Source organism: Neohortaea acidophila, assembly GCF_010093505.1.
Source record: "Neohortaea acidophila strain CBS 113389 unplaced genomic scaffold BDY17scaffold_13, whole genome shotgun sequence".
NCBI classification, from domain to species: Eukaryota; Fungi; Ascomycota; class Dothideomycetes; order Mycosphaerellales; family Teratosphaeriaceae; genus Neohortaea; species Neohortaea acidophila.
This window is the reverse complement of record NW_022985522.1, coordinates 504,780-529,881: the sequence shown is the minus strand read 5'-3', so window position 1 is coordinate 529,881 and position 25,102 is coordinate 504,780. Positions and strand designations below refer to the sequence as shown.

At 57.1% G+C, this 25,102-nt stretch overlaps 12 protein-coding genes across 12 annotated transcripts; 7 read left to right on the top strand and 5 right to left on the bottom strand.

Annotated features, from left to right (window-relative positions):
- Nucleotides 1-96: 96 nt before the first annotated feature.
- Nucleotides 97-1,742, top strand: BDY17DRAFT_273219 (Metalloenzyme, LuxS/M16 peptidase-like protein). The gene is made up of 3 exons (XM_033731970.1): nucleotides 97-412; nucleotides 480-654; nucleotides 707-1,742. The coding sequence occupies exons 1-3, from the start codon at nucleotides 161-163 to the stop codon at nucleotides 1,645-1,647; spliced, it is 1,368 nt and encodes a 455-aa protein (XP_033585364.1). The 5' UTR covers nucleotides 97-160; the 3' UTR covers nucleotides 1,648-1,742.
- Nucleotides 1,743-1,862: 120 nt separating this feature from the next.
- BDY17DRAFT_305850 (F-type H+-transporting ATPase subunit epsilon) lies at nucleotides 1,863-2,537 on the top strand. The gene is made up of 3 exons (XM_033734932.1): nucleotides 1,863-1,954; nucleotides 2,018-2,135; nucleotides 2,239-2,537. The coding sequence occupies exons 1-3, from the start codon at nucleotides 1,923-1,925 to the stop codon at nucleotides 2,320-2,322; spliced, it is 234 nt and encodes a 77-aa protein (XP_033585363.1). The 5' UTR covers nucleotides 1,863-1,922; the 3' UTR covers nucleotides 2,323-2,537.
- BDY17DRAFT_305848 (Mak10 subunit, NatC N-terminal acetyltransferase-domain-containing protein) lies at nucleotides 2,536-5,240 on the top strand. Its single transcript, XM_033734931.1, has 6 exons — nucleotides 2,536-2,655; nucleotides 2,716-2,930; nucleotides 3,000-3,038; nucleotides 3,102-3,758; nucleotides 3,810-3,944; nucleotides 4,008-5,240. The coding sequence occupies exons 1-6, from the start codon at nucleotides 2,631-2,633 to the stop codon at nucleotides 5,223-5,225; spliced, it is 2,289 nt and encodes a 762-aa protein (XP_033585362.1). The 5' UTR covers nucleotides 2,536-2,630; the 3' UTR covers nucleotides 5,226-5,240.
- BDY17DRAFT_305846 (uncharacterized protein) lies at nucleotides 5,241-6,295 on the bottom strand. Its single transcript, XM_033734930.1, has one exon. The coding sequence runs from the start codon at nucleotides 5,966-5,968 to the stop codon at nucleotides 5,399-5,401; it is 570 nt and encodes a 189-aa protein (XP_033585361.1). The 5' UTR covers nucleotides 5,969-6,295; the 3' UTR covers nucleotides 5,241-5,398.
- A 111-nt stretch (nucleotides 6,296-6,406) lies between these two features.
- On the bottom strand, nucleotides 6,407-7,881 carry BDY17DRAFT_305845 (uncharacterized protein). The gene has a single exon (XM_033734929.1). It carries the CDS (start codon nucleotides 7,648-7,650, stop codon nucleotides 6,601-6,603), a length of 1,050 nt encoding a protein of 349 aa, XP_033585360.1. The 5' UTR covers nucleotides 7,651-7,881; the 3' UTR covers nucleotides 6,407-6,600.
- Nucleotides 7,882-7,962: 81 nt separating this feature from the next.
- Nucleotides 7,963-11,428, top strand: BDY17DRAFT_305844 (uncharacterized protein). Its single transcript, XM_033734928.1, has 2 exons — nucleotides 7,963-8,211; nucleotides 8,399-11,428. The coding sequence occupies exon 2, from the start codon at nucleotides 8,437-8,439 to the stop codon at nucleotides 11,023-11,025; it is 2,589 nt and encodes an 862-aa protein (XP_033585359.1). The 5' UTR covers nucleotides 7,963-8,211; nucleotides 8,399-8,436; the 3' UTR covers nucleotides 11,026-11,428.
- On the bottom strand, nucleotides 11,300-14,234 carry BDY17DRAFT_59395 (uncharacterized protein). Its single transcript, XM_033738536.1, has one exon. It carries the CDS (start codon nucleotides 14,052-14,054, stop codon nucleotides 11,574-11,576), a length of 2,481 nt encoding a protein of 826 aa, XP_033585358.1. The 5' UTR covers nucleotides 14,055-14,234; the 3' UTR covers nucleotides 11,300-11,573.
- A 561-nt stretch (nucleotides 14,235-14,795) lies between these two features.
- Nucleotides 14,796-16,200, bottom strand: BDY17DRAFT_305840 (uncharacterized protein). Its single transcript, XM_033734927.1, has one exon. It carries the CDS (start codon nucleotides 15,926-15,928, stop codon nucleotides 14,885-14,887), a length of 1,044 nt encoding a protein of 347 aa, XP_033585357.1. The 5' UTR covers nucleotides 15,929-16,200; the 3' UTR covers nucleotides 14,796-14,884.
- Nucleotides 16,201-19,429, top strand: BDY17DRAFT_305839 (uncharacterized protein). The gene is made up of 2 exons (XM_033734926.1): nucleotides 16,201-18,293; nucleotides 18,349-19,429. Exons 1-2 carry the CDS (start codon nucleotides 16,487-16,489, stop codon nucleotides 18,981-18,983), a joined length of 2,442 nt encoding a protein of 813 aa, XP_033585356.1. The 5' UTR covers nucleotides 16,201-16,486; the 3' UTR covers nucleotides 18,984-19,429.
- A 6-nt stretch (nucleotides 19,430-19,435) lies between these two features.
- Nucleotides 19,436-21,229, top strand: BDY17DRAFT_356851 (O-methyltransferase-domain-containing protein). The gene is made up of 2 exons (XM_033738290.1): nucleotides 19,436-19,927; nucleotides 19,992-21,229. Exons 1-2 carry the CDS (start codon nucleotides 19,673-19,675, stop codon nucleotides 20,991-20,993), a joined length of 1,257 nt encoding a protein of 418 aa, XP_033585355.1. The 5' UTR covers nucleotides 19,436-19,672; the 3' UTR covers nucleotides 20,994-21,229.
- On the top strand, nucleotides 21,230-23,474 carry BDY17DRAFT_305836 (amino acid permease-like protein). The gene is made up of 7 exons (XM_033734925.1): nucleotides 21,230-21,937; nucleotides 22,002-22,164; nucleotides 22,235-22,325; nucleotides 22,394-22,663; nucleotides 22,724-22,830; nucleotides 22,885-23,129; nucleotides 23,196-23,474. Exons 1-7 carry the CDS (start codon nucleotides 21,395-21,397, stop codon nucleotides 23,412-23,414), a joined length of 1,638 nt encoding a protein of 545 aa, XP_033585354.1. The 5' UTR covers nucleotides 21,230-21,394; the 3' UTR covers nucleotides 23,415-23,474.
- BDY17DRAFT_305832 (acyl CoA binding protein-domain-containing protein) lies at nucleotides 23,475-25,039 on the bottom strand (the record flags this gene model as incomplete). The annotated part of the gene is made up of 2 exons (XM_033734924.1): nucleotides 23,475-24,743; nucleotides 24,823-25,039. 2 exons carry the CDS (start codon nucleotides 25,034-25,036, stop codon nucleotides 23,683-23,685), a joined length of 1,275 nt encoding a protein of 424 aa, XP_033585353.1. The 3' UTR covers nucleotides 23,475-23,682.
- Nucleotides 25,040-25,102: the final 63 nt, after the last annotated feature.

The following is a 25,102-nucleotide window of genomic DNA, read 5'->3' as shown; positions in this document are numbered from 1 at the left end:
CGATGCACTGACGGGGCCCGGGCTTGGCCCGGCAGCTCCCGTGCCCAAAGCTCCCTCCTCAGATTTGACGTCCGGTCCGACGCAAAGCTCGCAGATGTCTGTTTCCCCCCCATTGACCCTCCCTCACCACTCCATCGAGCCCTGAGCGCGGACAGCAATCATGTTCTCGCGCTCAGCTGTGCCTCGCCAGGCGCTTCGAGCCGCGCAACACTCCTGGCGCCCCCAATCCCGCTCCCTCGCCGCCCCGGCCTCCGGTACCTTCCAGTACGCAACCGGCGAGGCCCAAGGCATCAAGTTCGCCGCCCGAGACTCCACCGGCCCTGTTACCACGGTGGCCATTGTATCAAGAGCTGGCACGAGATATCAGCCTCTCCCGGGCCTCGCGGAAGGGTTGAAGTGGTATGCTTTCAAGGTGAGCAGGTCCCGCAGGCCCCGACGGTGCGGCCTCGTTAAAGCTGACATCCCATCTCCACGACCAGAATACCGACCGACGATCCACGCTTCGGATACAGCGCGAGTCTGAGCTCCTCGGCTCTGCTCTTGAGTCCTACACTACTCGAGAGAACCTGGTTGTTGGCGCCAAATTCCTCCGCGATGATCTGCCATACTTCCTCGAATTGCTCAGTGATGTCGCTACCAAGACAAACTACCAAGGTGCGTAACACGCAAGTTGCCGGCACGTCGATATAGCTGACACTCGATCCAGCGCATGTGGTGCACGAAGAGATTGCCGCTCTCGTCAAAATGAGCCAGCAACGTTTCTTCGCCGACACCACCGCGATGGCGCTCGACAGTGCGCACGGCGTTGCCTTTCACCGCGGCCTCGGATCTTCCCTGCACACGACTTCCGATATCCCCATGAAGAAGTATGTGGACGAAGACAGTCTGGCTGAATACGCTGCCGCCGCTTACTCCAAGCCCAACTTCGCCATTGTTGGTAACGGTGTTGAGCAAGCGGAGTTGAGCAAGTGGATCAACGAGTTCTTCACCGACGTCCCGGCTCAGGCGCCTTTCGAACTCAAGCCACAGCAGACCAAATACTACGGAGGCGAAGAACGCATCTCTCACGCAGGTGGCAACTCGCTCGTCATTGGCTTGCCCGGCTCCAGCTCTCCCACCGGCGGCTTCTACAAGCCCGAGATTGCCGTCCTCGCTGCTCTTCTCGGTGGCCAGACCACCATTAAGTGGTCCCCCGGCTTCTCGCTTTTGTCCAAAGCAACCAAAGATGCACCCAACATGTACATTGACACCAAGTCCCTCATCTACACCGATGCCGGCCTCCTGACCATCACCTTGTCCGGCGCGGCCTCCGACATCCGCAAGACCGCTCCCAAGGTCGTCGAGGCGCTCAAGAGCGTCGCTCAAGGCGTCAGCAAAGAGGACTTTGCCAAGGCCAAAGCGCTTGCCAAGTTCAAGGAATTGGAGTATGGACAGGCAACTGAGGCGGGTATGGTGTGGACCGGCTCCGGTCTTGTGCACGGTGGCAAGCCCTACCAGATTGATGAGGTGGCGAAGAGTGCGGACAGCGTGACGGCGGAGCAGGTACAGAAGGCGGCCAAGGAGATTCTGGAGCACAAGGCTAGCGTGAGCGCCGTTGGAGACTTGTTCCAGCTGCCGTTTGCCGAGGAGCTTGGATTGAAGGTGTAAAGGACGCAGCACTTAATTCGTGTTCGTCCAGAGTTGTTGCTTGCTGGTAGAGTAGATAAGCTATGGCAATGTAAAAACACCGTCCGTCATACAGTACAGGCTGGAACACGGTCTCGTTGATCACGTGACTTCGCCGAATTAAGGTTCGCAATGCCAAGCCTGACTTGCCGGAGCTCTCCCATCTCCATCTTCGGGTTCCTGAAAAGCAGCAACGACAGAATCACAGTCAACACACAAGAACCTACACCACCACACACAGCTCACAAATCTCCACAATGGCTTTCGCGTGGAAAGCCGCGGGCATCACGTACGATACAACCCCGCCCACCTGCTTGACACGAGCGAGAACTAACGCTGGGGTCCATCTTAGCTACAACCGCTACCTCGCCGTGGCTGCGCGTGTCGTGCGCCGATCGCTGAAAGAAGACAAGAGACTGGCGGCCGAGCGGAGAGGGGAGATGTCGGAGATGCGATTTGCAAAGTGGGAGGTATGTACACACCTTCGCGGTTCGCTTGGGCTGCGGATGGAGGAGACTTTTGCCAGTCCCTCTGCGTGGCTGAGGATACATGATGGCTAATGGTGCATGATAGGGCGGCAAGCAAGGTGATCACAAGGATCTGGAGACTGCGAATGCGAAGGCTCTGGCGGAGAATGCGGGTCAGCAGTCGCAGTAAAGGGGCGGAGATGGTTGAGGCTAGGAGTCTGGTGGAAGGGAGAGTGCTGGCGCATGGAACTATCGGTCTAGGACGGATGGCAAGAGAAACCTCACCCGGCTCTTATAATCATCGTCTAGTGCCGGTGGCGACCAATGCGCCATTTGTACATATCTAGAGTGTCTCATATGTTTCCCCGAAAACCATGCCAAGAGCTTGCGGCTTGCCTGTTCCTGCACCTTTGACTTGAACATCGAGCTTTCTCAGACTGTGCCGGCGGTCCATCTCTCCGTCAATTTGCGCCTCAGCAGCGCTCCATACTGCCAGTAATGCCCGTAAATGAGGCTGGCGAAGGTACACATAACCTCACCTCCGCAAAATCCGGTGACAAAGTCTAAACAATCGTCTTTCCAGGACCATCAACAACAGCCGCCAGCGAGACGGACAAACATGCTGGGCTGGGGCATGCGAACGCAATTACAAGACTTCAGCAAGAAGCCATGGCGTTCCGTCGGCGAACGCTCAGAAACATCACCACGGACTTCACGGTAGCGGCGAAACAACTCCAGCCTGGCGAGCTCGTCAAGGATGAATTCTTTACGCTTTTCGAGGCTGTTGGTGCTCTTGAGGTAAGTCAAGAGGAGATGTTAGACTCTACTGATTCGTTCGAGGGCTATTTGGCTGATGAGCTGCCTCAGATCATGGATCCCAAGATGGATAGCGGATACATCCCTCCTGTATGTATATCTCTTCAGCGGCCCGGATATATTTCTGACCGGCTGCTAATGAACAATGGGCAGGGCGATACGCTTGACCCCGACTTCGACCCTTCAGTGGGTTTGGAAGCCGGCGAAGTCATCTGGATCATGGACCAACTGCTATGTCTCGAGATCACTTGGCTCGAAGGCCACCCACTGTCTCAAACGGTCTACACATCATTACATATCAACCGACTACTCTCGCCTGATCAAAGGCACTCCGACTCATTCCACATCAACCCTGGACCGCCGCCGCTCCGCACCAACCAGGATACTCTCGTACATACCGTCTTACGGGCGTACTGCATAGGAATGATCAAATCCAGTCAATTGGCTCTGCACTTGATTCAAAGCCAGACTTACTTTGAGGAAGAGGACTTTGTTACGCACCTCTTCGGCCGTGAACTGCTGCCCAAGATAGACTCTTCTGCTGCTGCGGATTCACTCCTTGAAGCAATATGTTGGCTGGAGACTTGTGGTATCGCGGGCGGTCTATGCCCGGCGCTCCTTCAGAGATGCAAGTTTTGCCTCGACCTCCTGCGGACTCTGGCTGGAGATGCGCAGAGATGGCAGGATATGCTACTAGACCTTGACCAGATCAAAGACAGCCATCACCTGGGAAGTCCCATTCCAGATGCGTTTTCTGAAAAAGTACAGCGGCAATTAGCCACCTCAACGCCGCCTCGTCCTACGATACAGGTGGGTAGTATGCCTCATTCCTTGCAGAGAAGTTACTGACGCTACTGGCAGATATCTCTTGACGCTGCTCATAGCAAGTGGACGAAGCTTTGTCAGGAGATGCTATCGGCATATGAACTGACCGACTCCGATGCCATTGACAACTCCCATTGCCTGGAAAGAGCGGTATGGGCGTTTGCCTACCGTGTGAGTACTTGTCGATACCGGCATTGCAGTGAACAGAACCCTATGAGACTGACTCGCTCCCAGACTCAACCCGAAACCCTCGCACGAGCACAAATGCAAGACCTCCTCTTCTCCAACCACGCCGTGCGAGGCCAAATGCCTCACTACGACCTGATGCTCACAGACCTGAAAAGCCTGGTGCTTGCCGGCGACCCCCTGTCCAACCCCGAAATCTTCCAGATCGAACTCCCCACCGATCCACGGCACGCATGTAGTGCCCTACTACGAGAATTCATGGAGAAAGCGATCGAAGAGTTCATGGCGCTGTATCGAATGGTGTACCAAAATCGATGCAGGATCCGTCGACTCTTCACGCAGTCCATCGGCATCTGGGACGAGCTGCAGCGGGAAGCGGACGCCATTGACGACGGCTTGAGACAGTATCCCCTCTCGTCGCAAGTGCTGAATTCCGGCTATGCGCGAACCAATGGGCCGCTGCTTTCCTGGGCACGATATCACACCTCTCAAGTGTTGGTCTGGACGGTTCAGCTCGGCTTCGAAACAGAGATATATCTCCCCGACGAGCTGAGCAAGATGTACTGGTATCTGTCCGCATTGTGCACGTACCGGAACCTCGTCATCGAATCAATGCTGCGCGCCCTGCTCGAGCGAAAAAGGAGGGTTCGCGGCGGCTCAAGAGATGCAGCTGATTGTGTGGCGTCACAGCAGCTTCTCATGAGTTTGCTGGACGCTTCAAAAGTCACAGAGTCTCTTGCTGCCGCTCTGTGGAAATTCTACTACCTGTTGGGCCAAACGGGCATCATCAAGTCGCCGAAACGGGAATTCGCAAAGCCGGATCTACTGCACGAAGCGCGGATGAAGTCTTACTTGAATGTACCCGCGGGATTCGTTACGATCGATCTACCACCTGCAGACGGCTACGAATCCGCGGTCGAAGCACTAGAGCAGCATCAGACGGGATCCCACAGTATGAAAACGACCACGTTCCAAGCCATTGACGAAGACCTCAAAGCAGCCAAGTCTTCTCTGGCAGCGTTGAAGAAGTACACGCCAGAGCAAGGCGGGTACGTGGGCACGGAAGCGGAGTGGAAGAAGGAGATCAAGCAAATCGAGACGACGTGTGTCGCTGTGGCTGTGGGCTTGTCGACCTTGAAGAGATTGGGGGAGAAGTATGGAGATGGACAACGGCTGGGGCTGCAAGGGTTGGTGGAGTGCGCATTGGAGAGGAAGTATCACGTTTGGTGGGTGATTCCGCAATTAAAAGAGAAGGCAGCGAAGTAAATGAATGAACTGTGTGTGCCATTGTGTTGGTTCGTTACATTGTGAATTGCGAGCCGCCCGCCTCATTGAAGCGCCTTGGCCCCTCCCGGCCGTTGATTGAACACCGACATAATCCTGTACAAACGCCAAAAGCCCAGACGCCTTGCCAAAATGAACATGCCCAAAGCCATACTTCACAAACTCAACTGATCCGCACTAATGCGATCCGAACTCCGCTCCCTCTTCACCATACTCAACTTATAATACCGCTCCTCGCCCGCCGCCGTGCGGCCCCCAATAAACCACTTCTCATTCCCACCCTTGACTTCGCGGAACCCCCCGGAATCAGAACTACTGTCGCTGCCTCGCCGTCGCGCTCGTCGACTCTCCGCTGCGGTGGGATATGAAGGTTGAGGTTTGTTCGGGGGGCCGTAGACGGGTAGGGCTTGTGACGAAGGCGAGCGCGGGAGGTGTGTTTGCGGCGTGACGTGATGTTGGAGGGTTGGGTGGAGTTGGGTGTTGGCTGCTGCTGCGACGGCGGCTGTGGTAGAGGCAGTGGTGGATTTGGGGAGGATGGGTTTGGCGGGTGTGCTGGATTGTTCGGACTGGGAGGTCTTTGGTGCGGGGGTCGAGGCTGTGGTCCAGATTGTTTGGGTGGAGGCTGCGACTGCGCCGGATGTGGCGAGGGAGGGTTGGGCTTTGGGGTAGGTGTTGGAGCGGAAGGCGGCGAGGAAGTTGGCGAAGAAGGGTCTTTGAGTGGGCATCTTGATTGTGATTGTGTGCGGTAGTCTATGAGGGGGTGGTCTGTCCGAGGCCCTTCGTCTGAGTCGTTACGATTCCGCGCAGCAGGAGTGTCGTGCTTCAATCGTTGCGTTGGTATCCAAGTCTTGCGTGACTCAAGTTGGCAATGCGATTCCGAATGGTCGAGCGTAGGTGAGAAGGCTGGCTTATCCTACTCCGTTGCAGTGAGCGTGCCAGTCGTCATCGCTCAGACAGCAATCGCGGGGTGGTGTTGGTCGAGGGTGCATGGACTATGGACGAGGAAGAGACTGCCATGCGCCGGTTCCCCAGATTCTGACCATGATGGAGCGAGGTTGGAAAGGTGGGCTGGTGGGCTGGGCTGCGGCTGCGGCTGCGTGCTCGCTCCGAATCTTGCCGACGCACCTCCCGCGGGCATTCCGAGCCGATGCCCGGGCGTGCACCTGCCTTCCATGCTTGCTTTACCCGACATTCATTCTTGCACATACCACCATTGATACATCCCCAGAGTCTCGTCAGCATAGGTACCATCAGCTTACACACACGCTGCGTGTGCTGCTTCTGGCTTAGAAGCTCGCGACACGAACAACCATGTCAAGGATTAAGTAAGTCATTCTCTCATCTCCTTGACCTCACCTCATCTCACCACCCTCCTCCAATAATACCTCCCCCTCTCCGGACTCTCAAACCTCACTCGTTTCCTTCCCTCTCTTCCTTCCCGGCCCGCACTGGAAGCCTCTGCATCCGGCCTCACCACCTCGGTGTGGAATTTCCCTGGATTACTGCTTGGGGCATGTGCAGCCACCCAATCGGCGACGCGTTGCTGTTGATTCGCTCTGGGGTCGCGTGCTGCTTGCCGTGGGACTGTGGGCGCGGTACGAGAGCTTCTTCTTGCGTTGCTCGGCTGCCTTACCACGACCTCCGGAGCGGTATGGTAGGATTGATCTGATCCGATGAATGGTGGAGCGCGCGTCGGCGGGCGAGTCGAAGGTGCCGTTGACGCTGTTCTTGAGATGCTGGCCGATGGTGCTCTGGTGAATGTTGTTCTGGCTGTCGGTGCTGTCGAAATTGTTGCTGCTGTCGGCGGTGCTCTGGCTGTTGGCGCTGTCGAAATCGTCGTTGCTGTTGGTAGTGTCGCTCGCCATGCTTGAGCCGGAGATGGTGGCGGTCGATTTAGCTGCCATGGTGAGCTTGGTGGTGGAGATGGTGGCCCCCACCTGGAATCCGATCGCGGCTCAGACGGCGGAGCTGGCAGTGGCGGAGCGCGAGCCCTCTTGGGGGCATTGACGTATGTGGAAGTCGCGTGGCGGCCATTGGACTGTTTGTCTGAAGCCCGCACCAGCCCACGAACACGAACTGGTCGATAGCATGGTGGCTGGCAACTTTTCGCATGTCTTGCTCGCGTTCTCACACCCGGCAATTGGCGTCCATATGGCACGGCGGTATAGTTCTTGAGGTAACACCAGAGGACACTGACGGCGAGCGAGGCTCCGATTGCAACAAGAATGATAATTAATGCGGGCTCGGCGCTTCCGTCTGCGCTGTTGCGACGAAGCAGGGTAGGATTGAGGGTGTTGCGTTGGGAGAAGTATGAGGAGTTGTGTGCTGATCGCAAGATACACGGCATGGTCAATGATTTTGGAACGATCATACGATATGGGACATCCACGAGATCACGGCCAGACATTACAACATCTATATATCTATTGCAATCTGATTGCCTTGCAACAAACACGCCTGCAACAAAGGAACAAGCGGCATGTACATTGGCAACTGCATCATTGTTTGGTGATGCGTGAATGCGTAGTCTTCAATGCACAAACATCCCACTCAGGCCATCGTTGCCGCATACTCATACTGCAGGACATTGAAACGCCGGGAGTAATACAGCCTAATCATGAGTGAAGTCTCGAACATGCATGGACGTTGGGTGAATGCATCTCGGCGTCACATGAGGCCGCGTGTATTTATAGTTTCACAAGCGGGACCAATCGCGCGCGCCCCGCGTCTTCCCCTCCACACGACATGTCATTACAGCGCCGTGAGACACCACCGCTTGGACATCTCTTCAACACGCAACAAACACCCACACCACATCCCTGCCACGGCCACCTTGTCCCCTTCGTACATTTCTTCCATCGCGCAAGCATGATCGGAGCATAACTGTTTGCGACGAGTCACACATCGCGGCGTGAGTGGACCGAGATTACTAGGTCCACCGTACCGCACCTCGCTTGCAATCCTGCAGGTAAGCAACTCTCCGGCGAGGCGTGACTGGCACGGCACGTCACGTACACACACACACACACACCTCGCAAACTCTTTCTCGATATTCACCCACACGGGCTTGCGCTCGGCGTGTTCCCCTCCCCTCTTCAGCAAACGGTCTGCTTGCAGACTGTCGAGTGCTCGTGTACTAATGGAGAGGCCACCAGTAGTCCCGCCAAGGGAGCCACCGCATACGCCGCTGCGGATGGAGCGTCAACGTCCCTCCATGGCCGCGACGAGCGGGTCGAAACGCAAACGTCAGCTAGACAACACCGCAAGCTTCGACTATGCAGACAGCGATGCCGAGTTCGACGTGTACGCCGAGAGCACATCGAACAAACGCACTCGATCCCAGGCGCCTGCCAGTGACGTGTCTGCTTCCGAGGACAACACTTTCACTCAGCCGCGCTCGATACGGCGCAAGAAAGGCTCGCAGAACCTCTCGAACCTCAACCTGCGCCACGCCGCCAAGATCCAGACGCCTTCAAGTGGCACCCTCCGAGGTTCGAAGTTTCAGGAAGGGAGCTTGACGGACAAGCCGAGCGATAAACCCCCCACCTTCTTCACTCGCTTCTCCCGCACAGAGAGCCGTGCTTCTGCCAAGGTCGACACGCTGATGGACGACTACCACATGGGTGTTGAGTCTCAGGACCTTAGGGAGAGCCTCTTCTCTCCTACCCCTCATGAAACAGGGCTTGCTGGTCAGAAGAAGGATGACGGAAAGCGATTCTTCCAGTTTGGTCGCCAGCTCGCCAATCTCCATCCAGTGTCCTTGTGGAAGTCCATCTGGAATGACACCAAAGAAGAGTTGGTGAAGGAGAAGATGGAGGAAGAGGAGCGCAAAGCAAGATTGAAAGCAGAGGCGGAAGCGAAATACGCAGAGATGAAAGAAGCCGGACAATTCGCCGTGCAGCGCAGCGACAACTCCGTCGACCAAGCTCAGGTCTTCGAACTCGAAGCATGCACGCCTAAGGACTCTGGCGTTGTGTTGAATAATATCGACGTCTCGGCAGACCAAGAACGCATCACCTCGGCCGTCACCGTACTCAGACACCCCATGGAGGATCCAGCGCCGTCGAACACCAGCAGATTCTCGCGAGGCCTGAAAGATCGTTTCCATCTTAAGAAGCCCTCTCTTTCCAACCTGAAGCACGACCTCAGACGTATGAGATCCGACCTCGCCCTCGCCGGCCCGCGCGATCCTTCGTCTTCAGTGTCGCCAATCAAACAAGACATGGACAGTTCGACACTCAGGAAAGCCGCGTCGAGGGCTGATCTTAGGAAGCAGCACAAACTCTCGAAGCGCGTCAGCGATCTTGAATTCAAACTGGAGGCCGCCCGGATGGAGCTGCACGAGGCTTTGGAGGAAGCTTCCCCCATGCCGAAGCTTGCGGGAAAGCACGAGAGGTTCACGCCCGGCACTATCAAGCGACCGAAGTTCTTTCCTGGCAAGCTGCCCAGTCTCCCTAGTGAGAGGATTTTGATGGCTCAGCAGGACATTGAAGTGAAGGATGACGGTGATCCTATGCCATCGGCATATGATGCTGAAGTGAGGAAGGCTACGGACCATTCTCTGAAGCAATTCTTACTTGAGCAGAGCAAGGCAGGTGAGGACGAAGACACGATCAGGGCTTCACATGCTCGCGAATATCCACCACGTGCCGCAAGCTTGTTCAATCTTGAGAACGACAACATCGAGAACCAAACTCCTCGAGATCCGAGCCAAGTACAAGAACCAGCCACTGCAACTGAGCTCGAGTCAAACGTGAACATGAGTGAAGCAGACGACAACATGGAGCAGAAAGCGATCACGAACGGCGATAACATGGATCTGAATACCACGACGACAAACGACAACGCAGCCCCGACTGAAACGACCAAGACGATCGACTACGCAGCTCTGGACGCCAAACTCAAGGCCCTCGATGCAAATGTGAAGACTGCCCGCAAGATCGCCCAACCCAAGAAGCGCAAGACGGCCGAAAAGGACACCGTCTTCAAGCCAGCAGCAGGGTTCGAATCTGACGACGAGGACGAGTGGGAGAAGTCGACGCCGAAGAAGAAACGCAAGTCAACCGGCAAAAGTGAACTCAGCCCGCCCAACAAGCGCGCTGCTCGTGGCAGCGTCGTCGGCAATCAAGGCTCTCCGCCCAACAAGAAACGTGAAGCTGGGCCAATGAAGGGGAATCCAGCGAAATCTCCTCCCTCGAGCAAGCTTGCCTCCAAGTTCAGCGATGACGAGGCCGATTCGGACTACGAGAATGGGATGAACGCCGTCCAGGCCGAAGATGCAATGCCTGAAGATGAAGTCGCGCAGCGCAACAGCACCGACTCGCAAGCCGGCCTTCTCGACCCCGTCTACGAAGAGGAGGAAGAGACTCCCGCCATTCCCGTCGTCGTCAACACCAACAACGAGCCTTCTGACGCAACCACCAAAAATACCGCCAACATCGGCACAGACGCCACCATCTCAGACCAGGACATGATCACCCGCGCAGCCCTCGCGGCAAAGCAGCATCCAGGCCGTCAAAACAAGCGTAGCACCAGCCCACTACCCCCGGCTGCAACTTCCAACACGACGGCCGTCAACACCGCCAGCATTGTCGAAAAGGAAGTGGTCAAGGTCGTGCCTGGCGCCAATGGCGTGCCTGACTTGCCCAAGCCCAGCGTTCCTGCAGGCCTCGAGAGTCTGGATGAGGTGGAGAAGGCGAAAGTCGCCGGGGTGGAGCGTGCCCGTGCTGGCGTTGTTGTGGGCAAGGACGAGAAGTTCGAGTGGCCTGACGATGTGTTTTGAGCTCTCCGATGGCGGACGAACGACGAAACACCTGGGTGACGAGGAGAGGAGCGAGCTCCTCACGAACAACACAATGAAATTGCGAAAAGGAGGGAGGAGTGATCTTGAGTTTTGTTTCTTTTCGTTTCCTTGCATGATTAACAAGCGGCATCTTCAGGACACAGCGAGCGGGCACATGCAGCATTTTCTAATTACTTCTGGCATTTGGGTTAGCGAGCGAGCATAGCCAGCGAGAGCACAGTCTTGGGGGTCTTTCCTTTCCTTTGAGGTTTTCTGGGATGCATTCTGGGGACGTGAAGGGAGGGAGAAATAATCCTTGACTGCTTGAGAAGAGGAGAGAGAGAGAGGGAGCGAGTATGTAGTAGTGGACAGAGGTCAAAATATGCATATAACCGTGAGATGATGCGACTCGATGCCAATGGTCTTTTTATGTGGTGAGATCTGCTAGTTTCGTCAAAGAGATCGTAACTACTTCTTGCCCGGTCGTCCTGGGGGGGTATCTCTTCGTTCCAAGCATCGAGTTTTGTGTCCAACCCGAGCGCTCTCAATCACAGCCTCAGCTTCAAAGCATACAGCTCCTCCCCACCACCCTGGCCGTCAATCCACTCCTCCAACATCGCATACCCCGCCCTCGCCGCCCGCAAAGGACTCGATTGCGCGCCGAGCGGCAATTTGTACGGTCCCGCGAACGCTACCCTCCCACTCTTTCCGCCCTCACCAGCACCAGCAGGAGAAGCAATCTCTAACTCCTCCTCGGCCTCCACCTCCCTCGACCGCTCCTCCCAAGCCCTGGGAAACTTCTCCCTCAGCGCATCAAAATCCAACTTCCCTTCCGCTTCCCGCCCCGCTTTGCCCATAGCAGCAACAGAATCCAACACCGCCTCCCTACTCAGACTCCCCACACCCCCGCGCGCCGCGAGCTCCAGCACCCGCGAATGAAACACCACGCCCAACCAGCACGCCAAGCCCTGCAGCGCGGGAAAGGGCTCGCAGTGCGCTTTGACGAAGCCTAGGAAGCCGTGCAGGGACTTCCAGGGGCGCGGGGAGGGCGCGAGTTTGGGGTCTGCGGACAGGGCGGCGGCGTCGGCGCAGGTGAAGGCTAGGAGGTAGGCGAGCAGGGATTCAAGGGATTTGATTGCGGCGAGCTTTTGGTCGCGAGGGGTTGGGGGTTGGGAGTGGGTGGTGCTCGAGGCGGGTGGTTTGAGGTGTGCGGTTGCGGCGTGTTTGAGTTCTTTGCCTAGTTTCTCGAGGCGGATTTGCTCTGCTTCGAAGGCTTGTTGTTTGGGCGTTTTGACGCTGGGGGCGAGGTGTTTGGGGTTGCCGTTGGTGGAGGGTTGTTCTTGTTGTTGTTGTTTATTAGAGGAGGTCGCTGCCGGGGTGCCGTTGATGCTCGGGGAGGAATGGGACATGGGCGGCGGAGTGTTGATTCGGCTGTCGTTGCTGTTGTCTCGCTTCATGCTGGTGGGAAGCAAGTCTTTGCCCTTGCGGATTCCACCGGGAGTAATGGGAAAGCGAGAATTGGGCGCGCTGGGCGGAGAGATCTGATCCGACGGTACGGGTGTGCTGGGTTCGTCGCGCTTCCTGGGTTCTGCTCTGTCGGGGCTCGATTTTTTGCGCTTCGTAGGGACATTATCCAGATTCCCGTTGTCTTCCGCGTGAGACCGTTTACGCTTGGCAGAGTCCCTCTCGACATCGTCTTTGGCGAGCGTAGATGGTTTGACAACTTGCGCATCTGGCCAAGACTTTTTCGCTGCCTCTTCCCCTTCTAACAGCTTTGAAGGATTTGGTGGCTTCTTCAATAAACGCTTCACCTTCTCGCCTTGCGACTTGAACTTCAGCTTCACCACTGGCCCCAACGGCGAGCGGCCGGAGTGATCGTGTCGTTTGCTCGCTTTCTCCACCTTCTTGCCGCCTGATGCATCTTCCGAAGACCCCTCATCTCCATGGCTAGCCATGTTGGAGTTGGCGCGGAACGCATTGCGTGGAACACTCTTGGAGGGCGGAGTGCGATGTTGAGTGGTTGCATCTTTGGACACGGATCGGGATCGGGGAGTGCGTGCGCTCAATGTTTGCTTCATTAGATCGGACATGCTGGAGGAAAGGCGCGAAGGTAGTTGCGGTATGGCGCTGTGTGGTGATTTGGTCGCGGGCTCTGTACTTGATTCTGCAGGAGCTGATCGGGGCGGAGACAGTTTGGGCGGGAGGGTGAACTCCATCGGTTCAGCTGCTGCTGGCTTGGATTGGGCAGGTCGACTGCGGTCGTGTTCCGGCGAACGAGGCTGCTTTCCATCGACTTTCTTGGTCGCATTTCGCGATGGCTCTGTAGTGGATGATGGCGGAGTCAATCGTTGCGCCTTCTTCGCGCGGCCTTCCTCCTCCACATGCCCATTTCGCCCAGCCTGCTCCGTCTTCCCGTCTTTCTCAGAAGCATCATCTCTCTTCCGCTTCAGATCCTTCTCCTCCTCCTTTGGCGGCGAAGGCTGCAGCTCTCGATCCCCTTCAATCACAGCAAGCACCTCCTCATCTGCCTTGACTCTTTCCAGCGGGCCCTTGACCGCCGGCTTCTTCACCACCGCCTCACTCTCCTTCGCGAGCCCTTGCTCTGGCGTCAAGCCTGCCTGCTTCTTCTTGTATGCCGTCAGGCTGATGGTCTTCTTTGGCTGGGCATTGGGTGTATTTGCTCCGGTACGTATGCCGTTCTTCTCTTCGCCCTTCTCCGCCTCGCCATGGCGCGAGTTATGCAGCATGTACATCTCCTTGCCGGGCTCGTGGTAAACAAAGGTTTGGTATTGTGTGCTTTCGTGCTCGCGGGGCTGGAAGGGGGTATTGTGCAGCCACTGCTTGGACTGGTAGAGGTAGGAGTGGTGATAGCGGGGCTCAACGTCCTGGGGGATCGTGAGGACGTATGGATCGGCTGGGGTGAAGGCGCGCATGCGTTCGATTGCGCGGTCGATGGCGGTGAGGTCGTCACGGTCTTCCTGGGATCTCGCGATGGGAGGAACAGTGGACTGCTCGTCGACCGAAGCCATGGCGGACGGCGTGAATGGGTTGGTTCTCAGGGTGTGAGAGGCATCGGAGTGAGCGAGCGGGTTGATTGGGCGGAGGGATAGCTGGGGTGGGAGGACAATAGCGGGGAGGAGTGGATGACAATGGGCGAAATTGAATGCTCGTGCACCTGATGAGGATTAGCATGTGAGCGGACGATGCGACACGAGCAGCGGGTTCACATGGACCGAACACACCTCAGTACGAGACAAAGACCAGGCGCGGTCGCAAGGCTTCGCTTCAGCCGCCAGCGTCGGAGGTATCAGCGCACGAGGATGGCAGCATTCGGCCGGATGCTCGCAGAGCTGGCTGCTGGGTGGGTAATGATGTCCGCGGGAAGCAGGGGAGCAGAGGTGCTCGCTCAAAGCACGCCAATGGAGCGGTGCGACGTTCGGGATGGATGGATGATGGGGCAGCACATGCAGTCCAGATCTCCGATTGGCAGCCCTGACGTCGGCGGATCGTCGCTCCTTCACTCGCCGGGCTGCGGGTGCGCGCATGAACGAGGATGATGATTAGACAAGCAGAGGCTCATTGCACAGTGCAGGCTGACTGATCACTACATGCAACAAGCATTTTGTTTGTGTCTTCCGGGAATGTCCACGGTGATTTTGGGCAGGAACTCAGTGGATTGTACCTTCCCTCACCGCAACTGCCTGCCGAGCCTGTCGTCTGCAAATGGCAAGGTGTGGCTTGGGCGGCGTGTGTCAGCCACCACGGCTGGAGCCCGTCTAACCGCTACGCGAGAAGTCTAAACCGAAGACTGGCCTTTGAGCCTTTGCATTGACTCTTGAGTTTGTGACTATGCGAGAGCTCATAATTCATCATCCGTTTCTTCTTCATCATCTAGAGGCATTGTTGCAGATGACGTGCCCGATTTGGCCTGCACCGCTGCCACCCTTTTTGCCGGAGGGGAGTTGTCGACCTCCATGGCCGCACGTCGATCGTATGTTGACGAGCCACCTTTGCGTGAGGTCTTCTTTGGGACGTCCAAATCGTCTTCGTCGTCCGTCTCCTCTTCGTCTGTCTTGGGTGGAGTTTCCTGACGAGATGGCGCATGCTCTTCCTCATCTTCTCCCTCGTCATCCAGCAATGCATCATCCTCGTGCCCTTCATCTTCATCCATCACATTGTCTGCCTTGCGTTTACCGCCCCGCGACTCTCCGGCCTCGCCCACTCCATCGCGCCCTGCCTTGACTCTCCTCGCCACCTTGGCATCGATCTTAGCCCCGGACAGTAGGCGTTGCTGGTCTCTGATCTTCAGCTTCTTCGAGTTCAGAAGTAGCGCAAACTTGGTAAAGAGCTCCTGTTCATGCTCCGCCTTCGCCTTCACCAGCTCGTCCAGTTGGGCATTCAATTTGGCCACAGCCTCCTGTTGCTCGGTCATAGATGCTTGCAAAGTGTCGAGTTGGGTGCGAAGCTCATCGGAATTCGCCACCGCGATGTCGGCCCAGTCGAAGCCACTGTGTTCCTCCCGCTCGTCATCTTCATCGAGTTTGATGGATCCAAGTCGTTGCGTGATGCCGCCAATGTTCTTCCGAAGAGTGATTGTGAGGGTGGTGCCTGAGATTGCGGCCACCACCTCTATGCCCCGCAGCGTGTCCGGTAGTTGGCCGCTTGGTCTGTCGTGGAGGAAGGCATATTGTAGAATTTGCTTCCACTCTCGTAAATCGCCCGAGAATGCGCTCGCCTGCAGGGTCTTGACACTCGATTCATGGATTGTAGCATGATAAAGATGTGCAGTATCCGTGGCCACCAGCTTGAGGTCGAGCGACTTTGAGCCTGCCGAGGAGATATGCGCCAGGACATGGCCAGAGTTGTCCGTGCGCTTGAGCCGCAAGAGCTGAAGAGCCGCCATCTCCAGCAGCGGTCAAGTCCAGGCGTGGTGGAGAATGGTGGAACGCAGGGGAGGCGAGAGATGCATATGCGAACGTGCTGCTGAAACTGCCGAGTAGTCTAGCGGCCTGCGGCTCGGGCACTGACACCGATCACCCTCCTGACTCCTGCTTCTGCGAGTACATAAGACGATGCGTGCACGCGTCCAAAGAGCCGCTCGACGCTGCCACTCCTCCAAATTCACCTGGGAAGCCCTTCACCACAACGTCTTCCGCCTTCTCCAGAGCGCGTGTGTTTCGCGAAGCTCCGAGCAAACGACGGCGCGGAATTTATTAGACTTTTTGGGACCACGCGGGCGGGAAGCTGGAAGCGTCAGCCTAGCGCGGTCTCTCCAGCCGCCCAAGCCCCAACCTCCACACCCGCCAACCTTCGCGACTTGGTTGCCGCCTTTTCACCTCACCGCCCCCAAAAAAGCTTGCACAGCAACAGTGTGCAGACTCCAGCTGCAGCTTGTGCTGCATGCGGAGCTTTGGCACGCACCTAGCCTGGTACAAGAGGAGGCATCACATCCGTCGTCGCAATGGAGGTCGAGACGTGGGATCAGGACTTTGAAGGCGGCTTTAATGCCTTTGCCAACCACTCCGTCGGCACCGCGCAGACCAGCATCTCATCGCGCCTGAGCGTGCATTCTGAGTCGGTCGCCGGGGCGGACGAAGACTGGAACCTGATCATCGACTCCAATGAAGAGAAGAAGGCGATTCAGTCCGCGCAGCAGGCGGGCATTCCACTCCCCAGCAATGTGCCCACGAGCGCGCTCCTGGGCGGCACCATCAAAAGATTAGGGAAGAAGAAGTCGAGACAGCGGGTGAATGATGATTGGGACAACGACATCGAGATGCCGGATACCGGCGCGTTACAACTGAAGCCGAGAACCACCCTCCCTCCCCCGAACCCTGCCCTCGAAGAATACGATGACTTTGACGAGCTGGAAGGCAGCCTGGGGATCCGCTTTGCCGGACGCGACACACTGAACCGGAGCTCTTCCGTCTCAGCGATGAGTCCGAGCCTTGGGTCGGTCACAGCAGAGAGCGAGGATGATCTGAAAGGCTTGGAGCTGCCGGAAGGGCAGATGGATTTCGAAGCCATCCTCATCAAGAAGAGGAAGACTGCTGAGGCCGAGCTCTCCGATCTGTCCCAGCCGAGCCCGGCTATCGAGCAACCCGCGACCATGAACACCCATAAAAAGTCCAGGCTACTGGCAGACGACAGCGAGGACTACCTGAACGACTTTGACCTGGGCGGCGGCGGCGTTCTTGATGCTCGAACACGGACCATGAACAAGAACATCAAAATTAAGAATGAGAAGCCTGCTGCTCCCCCCCGAGGTCCTGTTGCAACATACAACTTCCACGACAAGGCCATTGAGAAGCCGCTACAACTCCGTGGCTCCCACATCCCCCGGCCAGTGTCAGGCTCGAAGCCGGTCCAATCCCGTTTGGAGCCAGTGTTTGAAACCGGTGCGTCTTCGGTCGTTCCTGGGCGAAGACAGCAACCCGCCACCAATACGCAACGACTGCGATCCAAGGGATCCATGCCAGCCCTGCGTAGCCATCAACCAACAACGGTTTCGCTGCAAAAGCACCCCCTACCTCTACTGCCCTCACAAGGACTCCACAACCATCCACCACTCCCCCCGCCTCATCGATCGCAGGCATATCATCTACGTCGAGAGTCTGATCCGAGGCGTGGAGCACAATCCCCTCCGCCGCGGTCACTTTCGCGCCTGTCCAACGTCAACACCCCCGATACTCCCTCCCGAGGGTCGAGGCAGCGCCCAGACCTTGCACCAAAGTCCTTGGTCCGGGAAGCAGCAGCCAAGCGCACCATCACCAAGCCCGCCCGCCGACGAGACTGGGGCGAGGGCAATGAGTTGGAGATTTTCGACGATCTGCCGACTTCGATAGTGAAGGAGAGCAAGTTCATCAAGCAGCCAGTGGCTCGTCCGCCGCCACCTCGACTCGGACTTCGCCAAACGCAAAGTCGTGGTGACATACGCGATTTTGCGAAGCGAAACGCGGCCATACCCGATCGAATGGTGACACCCGCGCCCCCGCGAACGCCGGCCAGCCCGACCAAAGGCTTCTACGATGCACCGAGCAACACGCCCAGCTATCTTAGAGATACTGCGGCGAGTAGAATAGCGAGAGAGAGCAGGCTTGCGAATACCGCACGGCCCAAGAGCGAAGGACCGCTTCAGCCCCTGACGACCAACTGGAAGGCTCAAGTTGCCGCTAGGAGCGCGCATACCAGTCCCAGTGCCCAACGGCAGAAGACGAAGAGGGCGCAGCCGCAATTGATAAAGGCAATCGGCGCGCATCTTCCGAAAAGTAAGTCGGGCGCGGATCTTCCACCCCTACAACCGATAACTAACAGACTCCACAGCTGAGAAGGGCATGGTTTACAACCCCCAGACCCTACGCTGGGAAGGCAACGAAAACACCCTTCAACACTTCGACCTCCCTCCACCCCTCGAAACGCCAACCCCCACCAGCCACACACAACGCTCCTACATGGACCGTCAGCACCAATCCTCGCCTCCCCGCCCCGCCCTCATCGCCCCCATGTCCGGCACAGCAACGCAAGGCGTGCAAGTCAACGGCGGCATGGTTTTCGACCCGCGGCAAATGAAATGGCTCAAACTCAAAGAAGGCCGCGACGTCAGCGGCCCGCTGTCCCCCTCCGTCACCGACGCGGCGGAAGAAGAAGACGCCTTCGCCGGCATCGAGGACCTCAAGGACGACAACTTCCCCTCTCACGGTTTAGGCGGGGGCGCGGGCTCCGTGGGCCCTAGCATGGCTTCTCCCGTTTCCCTTGCTGCTGCTGGCGCGGGCGAGATTCACGAGGAGTTCGATCTTGGCCCAAGGTTTATTGAGACGCAGCAGGCTGAGGAGGCGATTTGGCGGCGCAGGTGTGCGAATTGGTTTGCGGAGGGGGGCGAGGAGGTTAGGGCGGATGATGGGCGGTGGAGGTGGGCGATTCGCGAGATGGTGCGGGCGGATGGGTTTGGGGGGTTCTGAGCTCGAGTTCCTCTCGCTCTCTTGCGAATCTGAGGGACGGGTATCCTTAACACTGGCTGGAGGTGGGCGGACTTGGTCTGGAGAATGGCTCGCGTTGGACCTGCTGAAAGGGCGCGCACCATTCGCCCATTTTAATGATGATATGAATTGTGATAGGACCGAAAGCGAGCGTTTTGTCATCTGCAATGTCAGCAACGATTACTGTGTCAGCATGGACCGAAACATGAAGTGTAGATCGCGGTCCACAAGGCTCGGTCTTGTGCTCTGAGCGACACGATTCCCTGCAGCTTCTGTGTAGTCAAATACAACCTGTCCAGCTCTGGTGTAGAGTCTCTTATTGGTTTCGCTTGTTGTTAGTGGTCTACGCTCTCCCTCTTGGTTCGTGTGTGTTCTGATCGAGACATCTGCATTCCTAACCTTCGACCAACTGATTAAGTCAGATCCAGTGAATCCTTCATCAAGGCCTTCCGCGTCAGCCTCACACTATTAACTCCAAGGCCAACCTTGATCGGGTAGTGCTCGCGCGCTCGGCCGCGCTCGTTGCGAATTTCGGGCCCGAGCGACTTGCCTTGCGGCTGAGACAGGGCTGGGCGATCCATCACAGGTATTTCATCTGCTCCATCCCGGCGGAGTACGCTCTTTGATCCTCAATCCGTTTTCTCATTTCTTTCTCTCGTCTGCTATTCAACATGGGGTTTGAAGAAAAGTCGCTCGTCGAGCTGGCGAAGATCATCAGTGATCGGGCGGGCACTCTCGAGAAGTATCTTGATGAACATAAATTGCCCCAGCCCACTCTCCTGCCTAGCGGGTCGGAAGACGACTACCTTCAAAAGGGCAGCAAGGAGATCAAGGCGGTCCGCGACGAGCTTCGTGATGCCACGAAACAACTCGAGGCCCTTGCGACGGGAACGCCTTTGCGCGCGTTCGATGTATGCCTAGTGGATGTAAGTCGATCACGAGTGAGTATGCCTGCTTGCGAGTTGGCGACTAAACGCACTTCTCATCTAGATGCATGTACCCGCTGCACACCACTTACTGGCGAAGTATGCCATACCCAAACACGTCCCACAAGAGGGTTCGATCTCCTACAGCGAGCTGGCGGAGAAAAGCGGGCTCCACGAAGACCGCTTGAGGCGCCTCCTCGCTTTCGAGCAGACCAATTACATCTTCACCGCGTCGGGACCCGATCGAGTCTCCCACACCGCTGTGTCGAAGTACCTCTCGACCGAAATTGGCTTCGCTGGCATGAGCCACATGCTGGACGAATGTTACACTTCCTTGAGTCGCGTTGGCGACGCGTGGGACAAATGGCCAAACTCCCAAAGCCCTCTCCAAACGGGATACCAGATCGCATACAACACAGACAAAGACCCTTTCACGCATTGGGCGGAATCAGCGCCTTGGAGGGCCGCGCGGTTCGGCCAGGCCATGCAATTCGTGACCGGGATTACGATGGAGTCGGTGTTTGACTTTGACTGGGCCTCGCTCGGGGCTGCGACGGTCGTCGATGTCGGCGGCAGCAACGGGCACAAGTCGATTGCCATCGCTCGAGCAGCGCCGCAGATCACGTGTGTCGTGCAGGACCTCGAAGTGACCGTCAAGGCGGCGCCTGCTCTGCCGCCGGACGTGGCGGATCGGGTTTCGTTCGAGGTGCACGACATGTTCACGCCGCAGAAGCGTACGCAGGCCGACGTCTTCTTCTACGCCCGCGTCTTCCACGACTGGCCGGACCACGAATGTCGTCGCATCTTGGAGCAACTCGTGCCGTCCATGAAGCGTGGCGCCCGTCTAGTGTTCGACGAGGTTGTCAAAGTCCCGTCCTCCGAGGCGAATTTCGTGGAGCAGAAGATGCCTTATGCCCTCGATATGCACATGATGCAAATGTTGAACGCTCGCGAGCGTTCGCTGCAGGAGTGGAAAACGCTGGTGCATGACGGCTCTAAGGGACAACTCGTCCTGGAGAAGGCCACCAGCGGGATGGTGTCGTTTATCAAGTCAGCGTCTACTTGATTTTGGACTACGCAAGCTATGTAAGACACAACGGTGTATTTCACCGTCGATTATTATCTAGGGCTCGTACATATATATCGTAAACGATGAGTTGTATTCCACAGCAACGAACTGGGCTGCGGGCTTCCACGTGGATGTGGAGTCGCTGTCCTTCCCCACGCTAGTCCCGATGCGTTAGGTCCTACCGTTATCTGGCCCCGCCGACGGTGAAGGGTCTCGCCCGCGGCTCGAAAAAGACGACATCGGGATGGCGACATATGCGCTTTGCATAAGCATCCGACAGAGCTTTTCCCCCGCCAGGTGTGATGCATCCTCGCTCAATCTCGGCCTCTTGGAATAGTGACAACCCACGATTGTGATATCGTCTAAAAAGGCACGCACGTGCTTCAATCTGATCGAAAATGCGCCAAGACGACATCGAGAACCGGGTAGAGGTCACCGAGACCTTCCAGGACGACCTTTCAAAACCCAACAACTACATCGACCCCTCGGACCTCGTCACCGACCATGAAGAACACGACCTCAGCCGCGGCCTGCACCAGCGCCACATCTCGCTCATCGCCATCGCCGGCGCCATCGGAACTGGTCTCTTCTTGGGTCTCGGCGGCGCAATCCAAACCGCGGGACCCCTCGGCGCTCTTCTGGGCTATGCGACGATCGGCCTTATCGTTTGCGCTGTGCAATTCGCCCTCGGCGAGGTGACGGCTCTCCTGCCCGTGACCGGTTCGTTCGTGCGACATGCCGAGTTTCTCGTGGACCCTGCGATGGGATTCGCAGTCGGGTGGAATATTGTCTACGGGAACTGGTTGTCCATTCCGACGGAGATTTCGGCCATTTGCGTGCTGTTTGAGTTCTGGACTGATGTCAGCTCGGCAGTATGGATCGTGATATTCATTGTGTTGACGTTTGGTGTTGGCATTTCGAAGATCCGGTGGTATGGAGAGGTGTGTACCGACCTGTCTCCCCTTCCCTTGCGGGAGTGCTTCTGGCTGACCTTCGGAATCATAGATTGAATTCGCCTTCGCCATGCTAAAGGTGGTGTTCATTATCTTTCTCATTATCCTCGGGTTGGTCATCAACCTCGGAGGCATCCCCGGCGTGCCCAGGCGCGGCTTTCAATACTGGAACAACCCGGGGCCATTCGTGGAGTATATTGGAAAAGGCGATTGGGGTATGGCTGCTACTGTGTTTGAAGCAACGATAGCGTCGGATGAGGCTGACCCGTGAGATTTCTTTACTAGGGAACTTCCTCGGATACCTCGCGGTCATGAGCGCCGCCGTCTTCAGCTTTGCAGGCGTCGAGTCTGTGGCGATGGCTGCAGCAGAGACGAGGTAAGAAACTCAGCCGCTGCGAATATATCGTTGTCTGCTCGTACCATTGCTGACTTCTTGCTCGACAGAAATCCACGACAAGCCATTCCAGCAGCTTGCAAGCGCGTGTTCGTCCGTGTGAGCTTGTTCTACCTTTTGAGCGTGTTGATCGTCGGCATGCTCGTCGCAAGCGACAACAAGCACCTTAACGACGAGTCTGGCACGGCCACGCAGTCGCCATTCGTCATCGCCTCGCGAGCAGCGGGCATCAATGGCATACCCTCGCTCGTCAACGCCATAGTCATCACTAGCGCTTGGTCCAGTGCAAACCAGGCACTTCTGGCTGGAACCCGTGTTCTGTACGTTTTACAGCGAGGCTTTCGAGCGGGCTTGATGCATTTTACTAACCTGGGTAACAGCTACGGTCTTGCATTGAAGGGACAAGCGCCGAAAATCTTCCTGCGCACCACGAAATGGGGAATCCCATATGTCTGTGTTCTATGCCAGACGGCGTTCATGTGTCTCGGTGAGTGCAGGCTCAGAGGATGTTCAGAGATATAGCTAACACTCATCCAACCAGCATTCATGAGTCTCTCGAATGGCGCTCTGACAGTCTTCTGGTGGCTCGTCGACCTGACCGCCGTCGGAGTCCTGATCAGCTGGATCTCCATCCTCATCAACCACCAACGCCTCATCCTCGCCATGAAGAAGCAAAGCATCACGCTCAACGCTCTTCCCTGGCACAACGGCTGGACAGTCTACTCCACCCCCGCCGCCCTCACACTCTGCGTCATCATCCTCTTCGTACAAGGATACGTAGTCTTCGTAAGTTCTCCAATCACTTACATTGGCCCTCCATTGAAAATTACACTAACACTAATGGCCACACAGACGCACGGCAACTGGGACGTGGCCGACTTCGTCTCCGACTACCTCGACATCCCGCTCGTGCTGTGCGCTTTCGGGCTGTGGAAGCTGTACAAGCGCACGAAAGTGTGGGATCTCAAGTCCATACCGCTCGCCGAGGCGCTGATGGCCGTCGAGCGGGATCCGGAGCCGAAGGAGCAGGTGACGGGGTGGCGGCGGTATGTTGCGTGGATTTGGGATTGATCTGTCTGAAATTCTTGTCGTGGAGAGGGTTTTTACATAACGTAACGCCAATGCCGACCTTGTTCATTCATTTGTGTCGCCCTTTTCCTATGCGTCGGCGAGTGTCGATTCTGCCTCGTTCTCGCTCGCTCGCTCAGTTGCAGTCTTCCCATGCTCATGATGGTCGATTGAGTCCTTGCCGAAATGCGCTGCTACCTATACTCCATGTTCCCATGCCGTTCAAAGTCATAAGTCTTCATACACGCAGCAGATCGTCAAAAATGGCCTTTCAGTCCCTAGATGGCTTCGGCCCGCCTATTCTCCTCACTTCGCGTCCAACCTTTTGCACTTGCGCCACTGCATCGCCCAGCAGTACGCGGACAGCGCCTTCTAGCCTTCGATCATCCTTTCGACGCAAGTACAGTATGACCACCCATAAGAGGACCGCATCGGCCATGAACAGCTGTACTGCCCACCAACTGAGTCGTAAGATCCACCCGCCCAGCGTCCGCTTGTCGCGGTCGTAGCGCCGGTACTGGAGGATTTCGCGGAGCGCGGCGACTTCTGTCGTCAGCTTCACCAGACTCGACTCCATTCTACGCCGCCACCGGCCGTCACTTTGGCTCGGTACAGGCTTTCGAGGCCTTGTCGCCGCCGCCGCCGCCTGTAGTTCTGCGTCGTCTGCACCATACTCCGAGAGCTCCGCAAGATCGCCATCGTCCAGTTGTGAGACGGGTGCATCGACGAATTCCTCTCGCTCCTCGTCCAGTAACATCTCCTCCTCATCTGCCTGCGACACGGGACTCAGGACGCGCATCGGTGGCGGCCGGCCAATGTGCGGTACATCGCCTTCGTTCCCAGCGTCGCCAAAAGCGGCAGCAGAACTCGGCACGGCACCTGAACTGCCGTTCTGGATGTAACCTCCACCTCGCTCAGTGTGTCTCAGCGGACTGCTATGATCCGACCCACTCGACGGATTCTGACTATTGTTCTTGATCTGATCCCACACAAACTCCAGCTCCTCGACGAGCTCGCGCGCCTGCGGCGTCGTCGAAGCGTACTTGTGCATGGTGTCGATCAGTTTGCCGATATACTGCCGCTTGGCCTGCGTGCGCGAGAGGCCTTCGTTCGCCTTCCACGCGTCCCACTTCTCTTGCTCCTTTTTGAGGCCCTCGGGCGAGAGGTTGGCGGGGCTGCTGCTTTCGTCCGGGCGGTCGGCTATGGCGGCGACGTCGCCTTCCATTGACTGCTTGTAGAGGCCATAGAGGGCGAGGCGGTCTGCAGAGGGGGGCTTCTGTGAGCCGGGGCGGATTTTGTTGACGGTGTTGAGCGCGTGGCCGAAGACGCGGTCTGGAGGGGTGCGAGATATACCCGTTAGCCGCGGAGGGTTTGGTGTGTGGATGTAGCAGCACGTGGTACGGGCACTCACCGACTGAATCGGCCATTTGGGGAGATCGGGGGTGAAGCGAGATGACGGAAGGATTAGAGATCAAAGTATCGGCATGGTGTGATGGGGAGCGCGACAATTCATCGGAGGCGGGGCGAGCAGTGTCCTGGGAGTGGAATTGGGGTTGGAGACAACGTGAGGATGAGTTGAATGGAAGAGTAGAGAGTGATGTGATGTCGCGTGAGGCGAGGTGCATATGATATTCCGCTGCAGGTGGGTGGGACGGAGCGAGCTCGACGATGATGCGCGAGCCGCGGCTGCA

Excerpts from the sequence above, each read along its gene's own strand:
- BDY17DRAFT_273219 (XM_033731970.1), top strand. The coding sequence starts at position 161 with ATGTTCTCGCGCTCAGCTGTGCCTCGCCAGGCGCTTCGAGCCGCGCAA. Across the intron at positions 413-479 it reads TGAAGTGGTATGCTTTCAAG|AATACCGACCGACGATCCAC; the intron begins GTGAGCAGGTCC and ends CTCCACGACCAG. Across the intron at positions 655-706 it reads TACCAAGACAAACTACCAAG|CGCATGTGGTGCACGAAGAG; the intron begins GTGCGTAACACG and ends CACTCGATCCAG.
- BDY17DRAFT_305850 (XM_033734932.1), top strand. The coding sequence starts at position 1,923 with ATGGCTTTCGCGTGGAAAGCCGCGGGCATCAC. Across the intron at positions 1,955-2,017 it reads TGGAAAGCCGCGGGCATCAC|CTACAACCGCTACCTCGCCG; the intron begins GTACGATACAAC and ends GGTCCATCTTAG. Across the intron at positions 2,136-2,238 it reads TGCGATTTGCAAAGTGGGAG|GGCGGCAAGCAAGGTGATCA; the intron begins GTATGTACACAC and ends GGTGCATGATAG.
- BDY17DRAFT_305848 (XM_033734931.1), top strand. The coding sequence starts at position 2,631 with ATGCCCGTAAATGAGGCTGGCGAAG. Across the intron at positions 2,931-2,999 it reads AGGCTGTTGGTGCTCTTGAG|ATCATGGATCCCAAGATGGA; the intron begins GTAAGTCAAGAG and ends GAGCTGCCTCAG. Across the intron at positions 3,945-4,007 it reads TATGGGCGTTTGCCTACCGT|ACTCAACCCGAAACCCTCGC; the intron begins GTGAGTACTTGT and ends ACTCGCTCCCAG.
- BDY17DRAFT_305846 (XM_033734930.1), bottom strand. The coding sequence starts at position 5,968 with ATGCCCACTCAAAGACCCTTCTTCGCCAACTTCCTCGCCGCCTTCCGC.
- BDY17DRAFT_305845 (XM_033734929.1), bottom strand. The coding sequence starts at position 7,650 with ATGTCTGGCCGTGATCTCGTGGATGTCCCATATCGTATGATCGTTCCA.
- BDY17DRAFT_305844 (XM_033734928.1), top strand. The coding sequence starts at position 8,437 with ATGGAGCGTCAACGTCCCTCCATGGCCGCGACGAGCGGGTCGAAACGC.
- BDY17DRAFT_59395 (XM_033738536.1), bottom strand. The coding sequence starts at position 14,054 with ATGGCTTCGGTCGACGAGCAGTCCACTGTTCCTCCCATCGCGAGATCC.
- BDY17DRAFT_305840 (XM_033734927.1), bottom strand. The coding sequence starts at position 15,928 with ATGGCGGCTCTTCAGCTCTTGCGGCTCAAGCGCACGGACAACTCTGGC.
- BDY17DRAFT_305839 (XM_033734926.1), top strand. The coding sequence starts at position 16,487 with ATGGAGGTCGAGACGTGGGATCAGGACTTTGAAGGCGGCTTTAATGCC. Across the intron at positions 18,294-18,348 it reads CGGCGCGCATCTTCCGAAAA|CTGAGAAGGGCATGGTTTAC; the intron begins GTAAGTCGGGCG and ends CAGACTCCACAG.
- BDY17DRAFT_356851 (XM_033738290.1), top strand. The coding sequence starts at position 19,673 with ATGGGGTTTGAAGAAAAGTCGCTCGTCGAGCTGGCGAAGATCATCAGT. Across the intron at positions 19,928-19,991 it reads TCGATGTATGCCTAGTGGAT|ATGCATGTACCCGCTGCACA; the intron begins GTAAGTCGATCA and ends CTTCTCATCTAG.
- BDY17DRAFT_305836 (XM_033734925.1), top strand. The coding sequence starts at position 21,395 with ATGCGCCAAGACGACATCGAGAACCGGGTAGAGGTCACCGAGACCTTC. Across the intron at positions 22,326-22,393 it reads ATGGCTGCAGCAGAGACGAG|AAATCCACGACAAGCCATTC; the intron begins GTAAGAAACTCA and ends CTTGCTCGACAG. Across the intron at positions 23,130-23,195 it reads TACAAGGATACGTAGTCTTC|ACGCACGGCAACTGGGACGT; the intron begins GTAAGTTCTCCA and ends ATGGCCACACAG.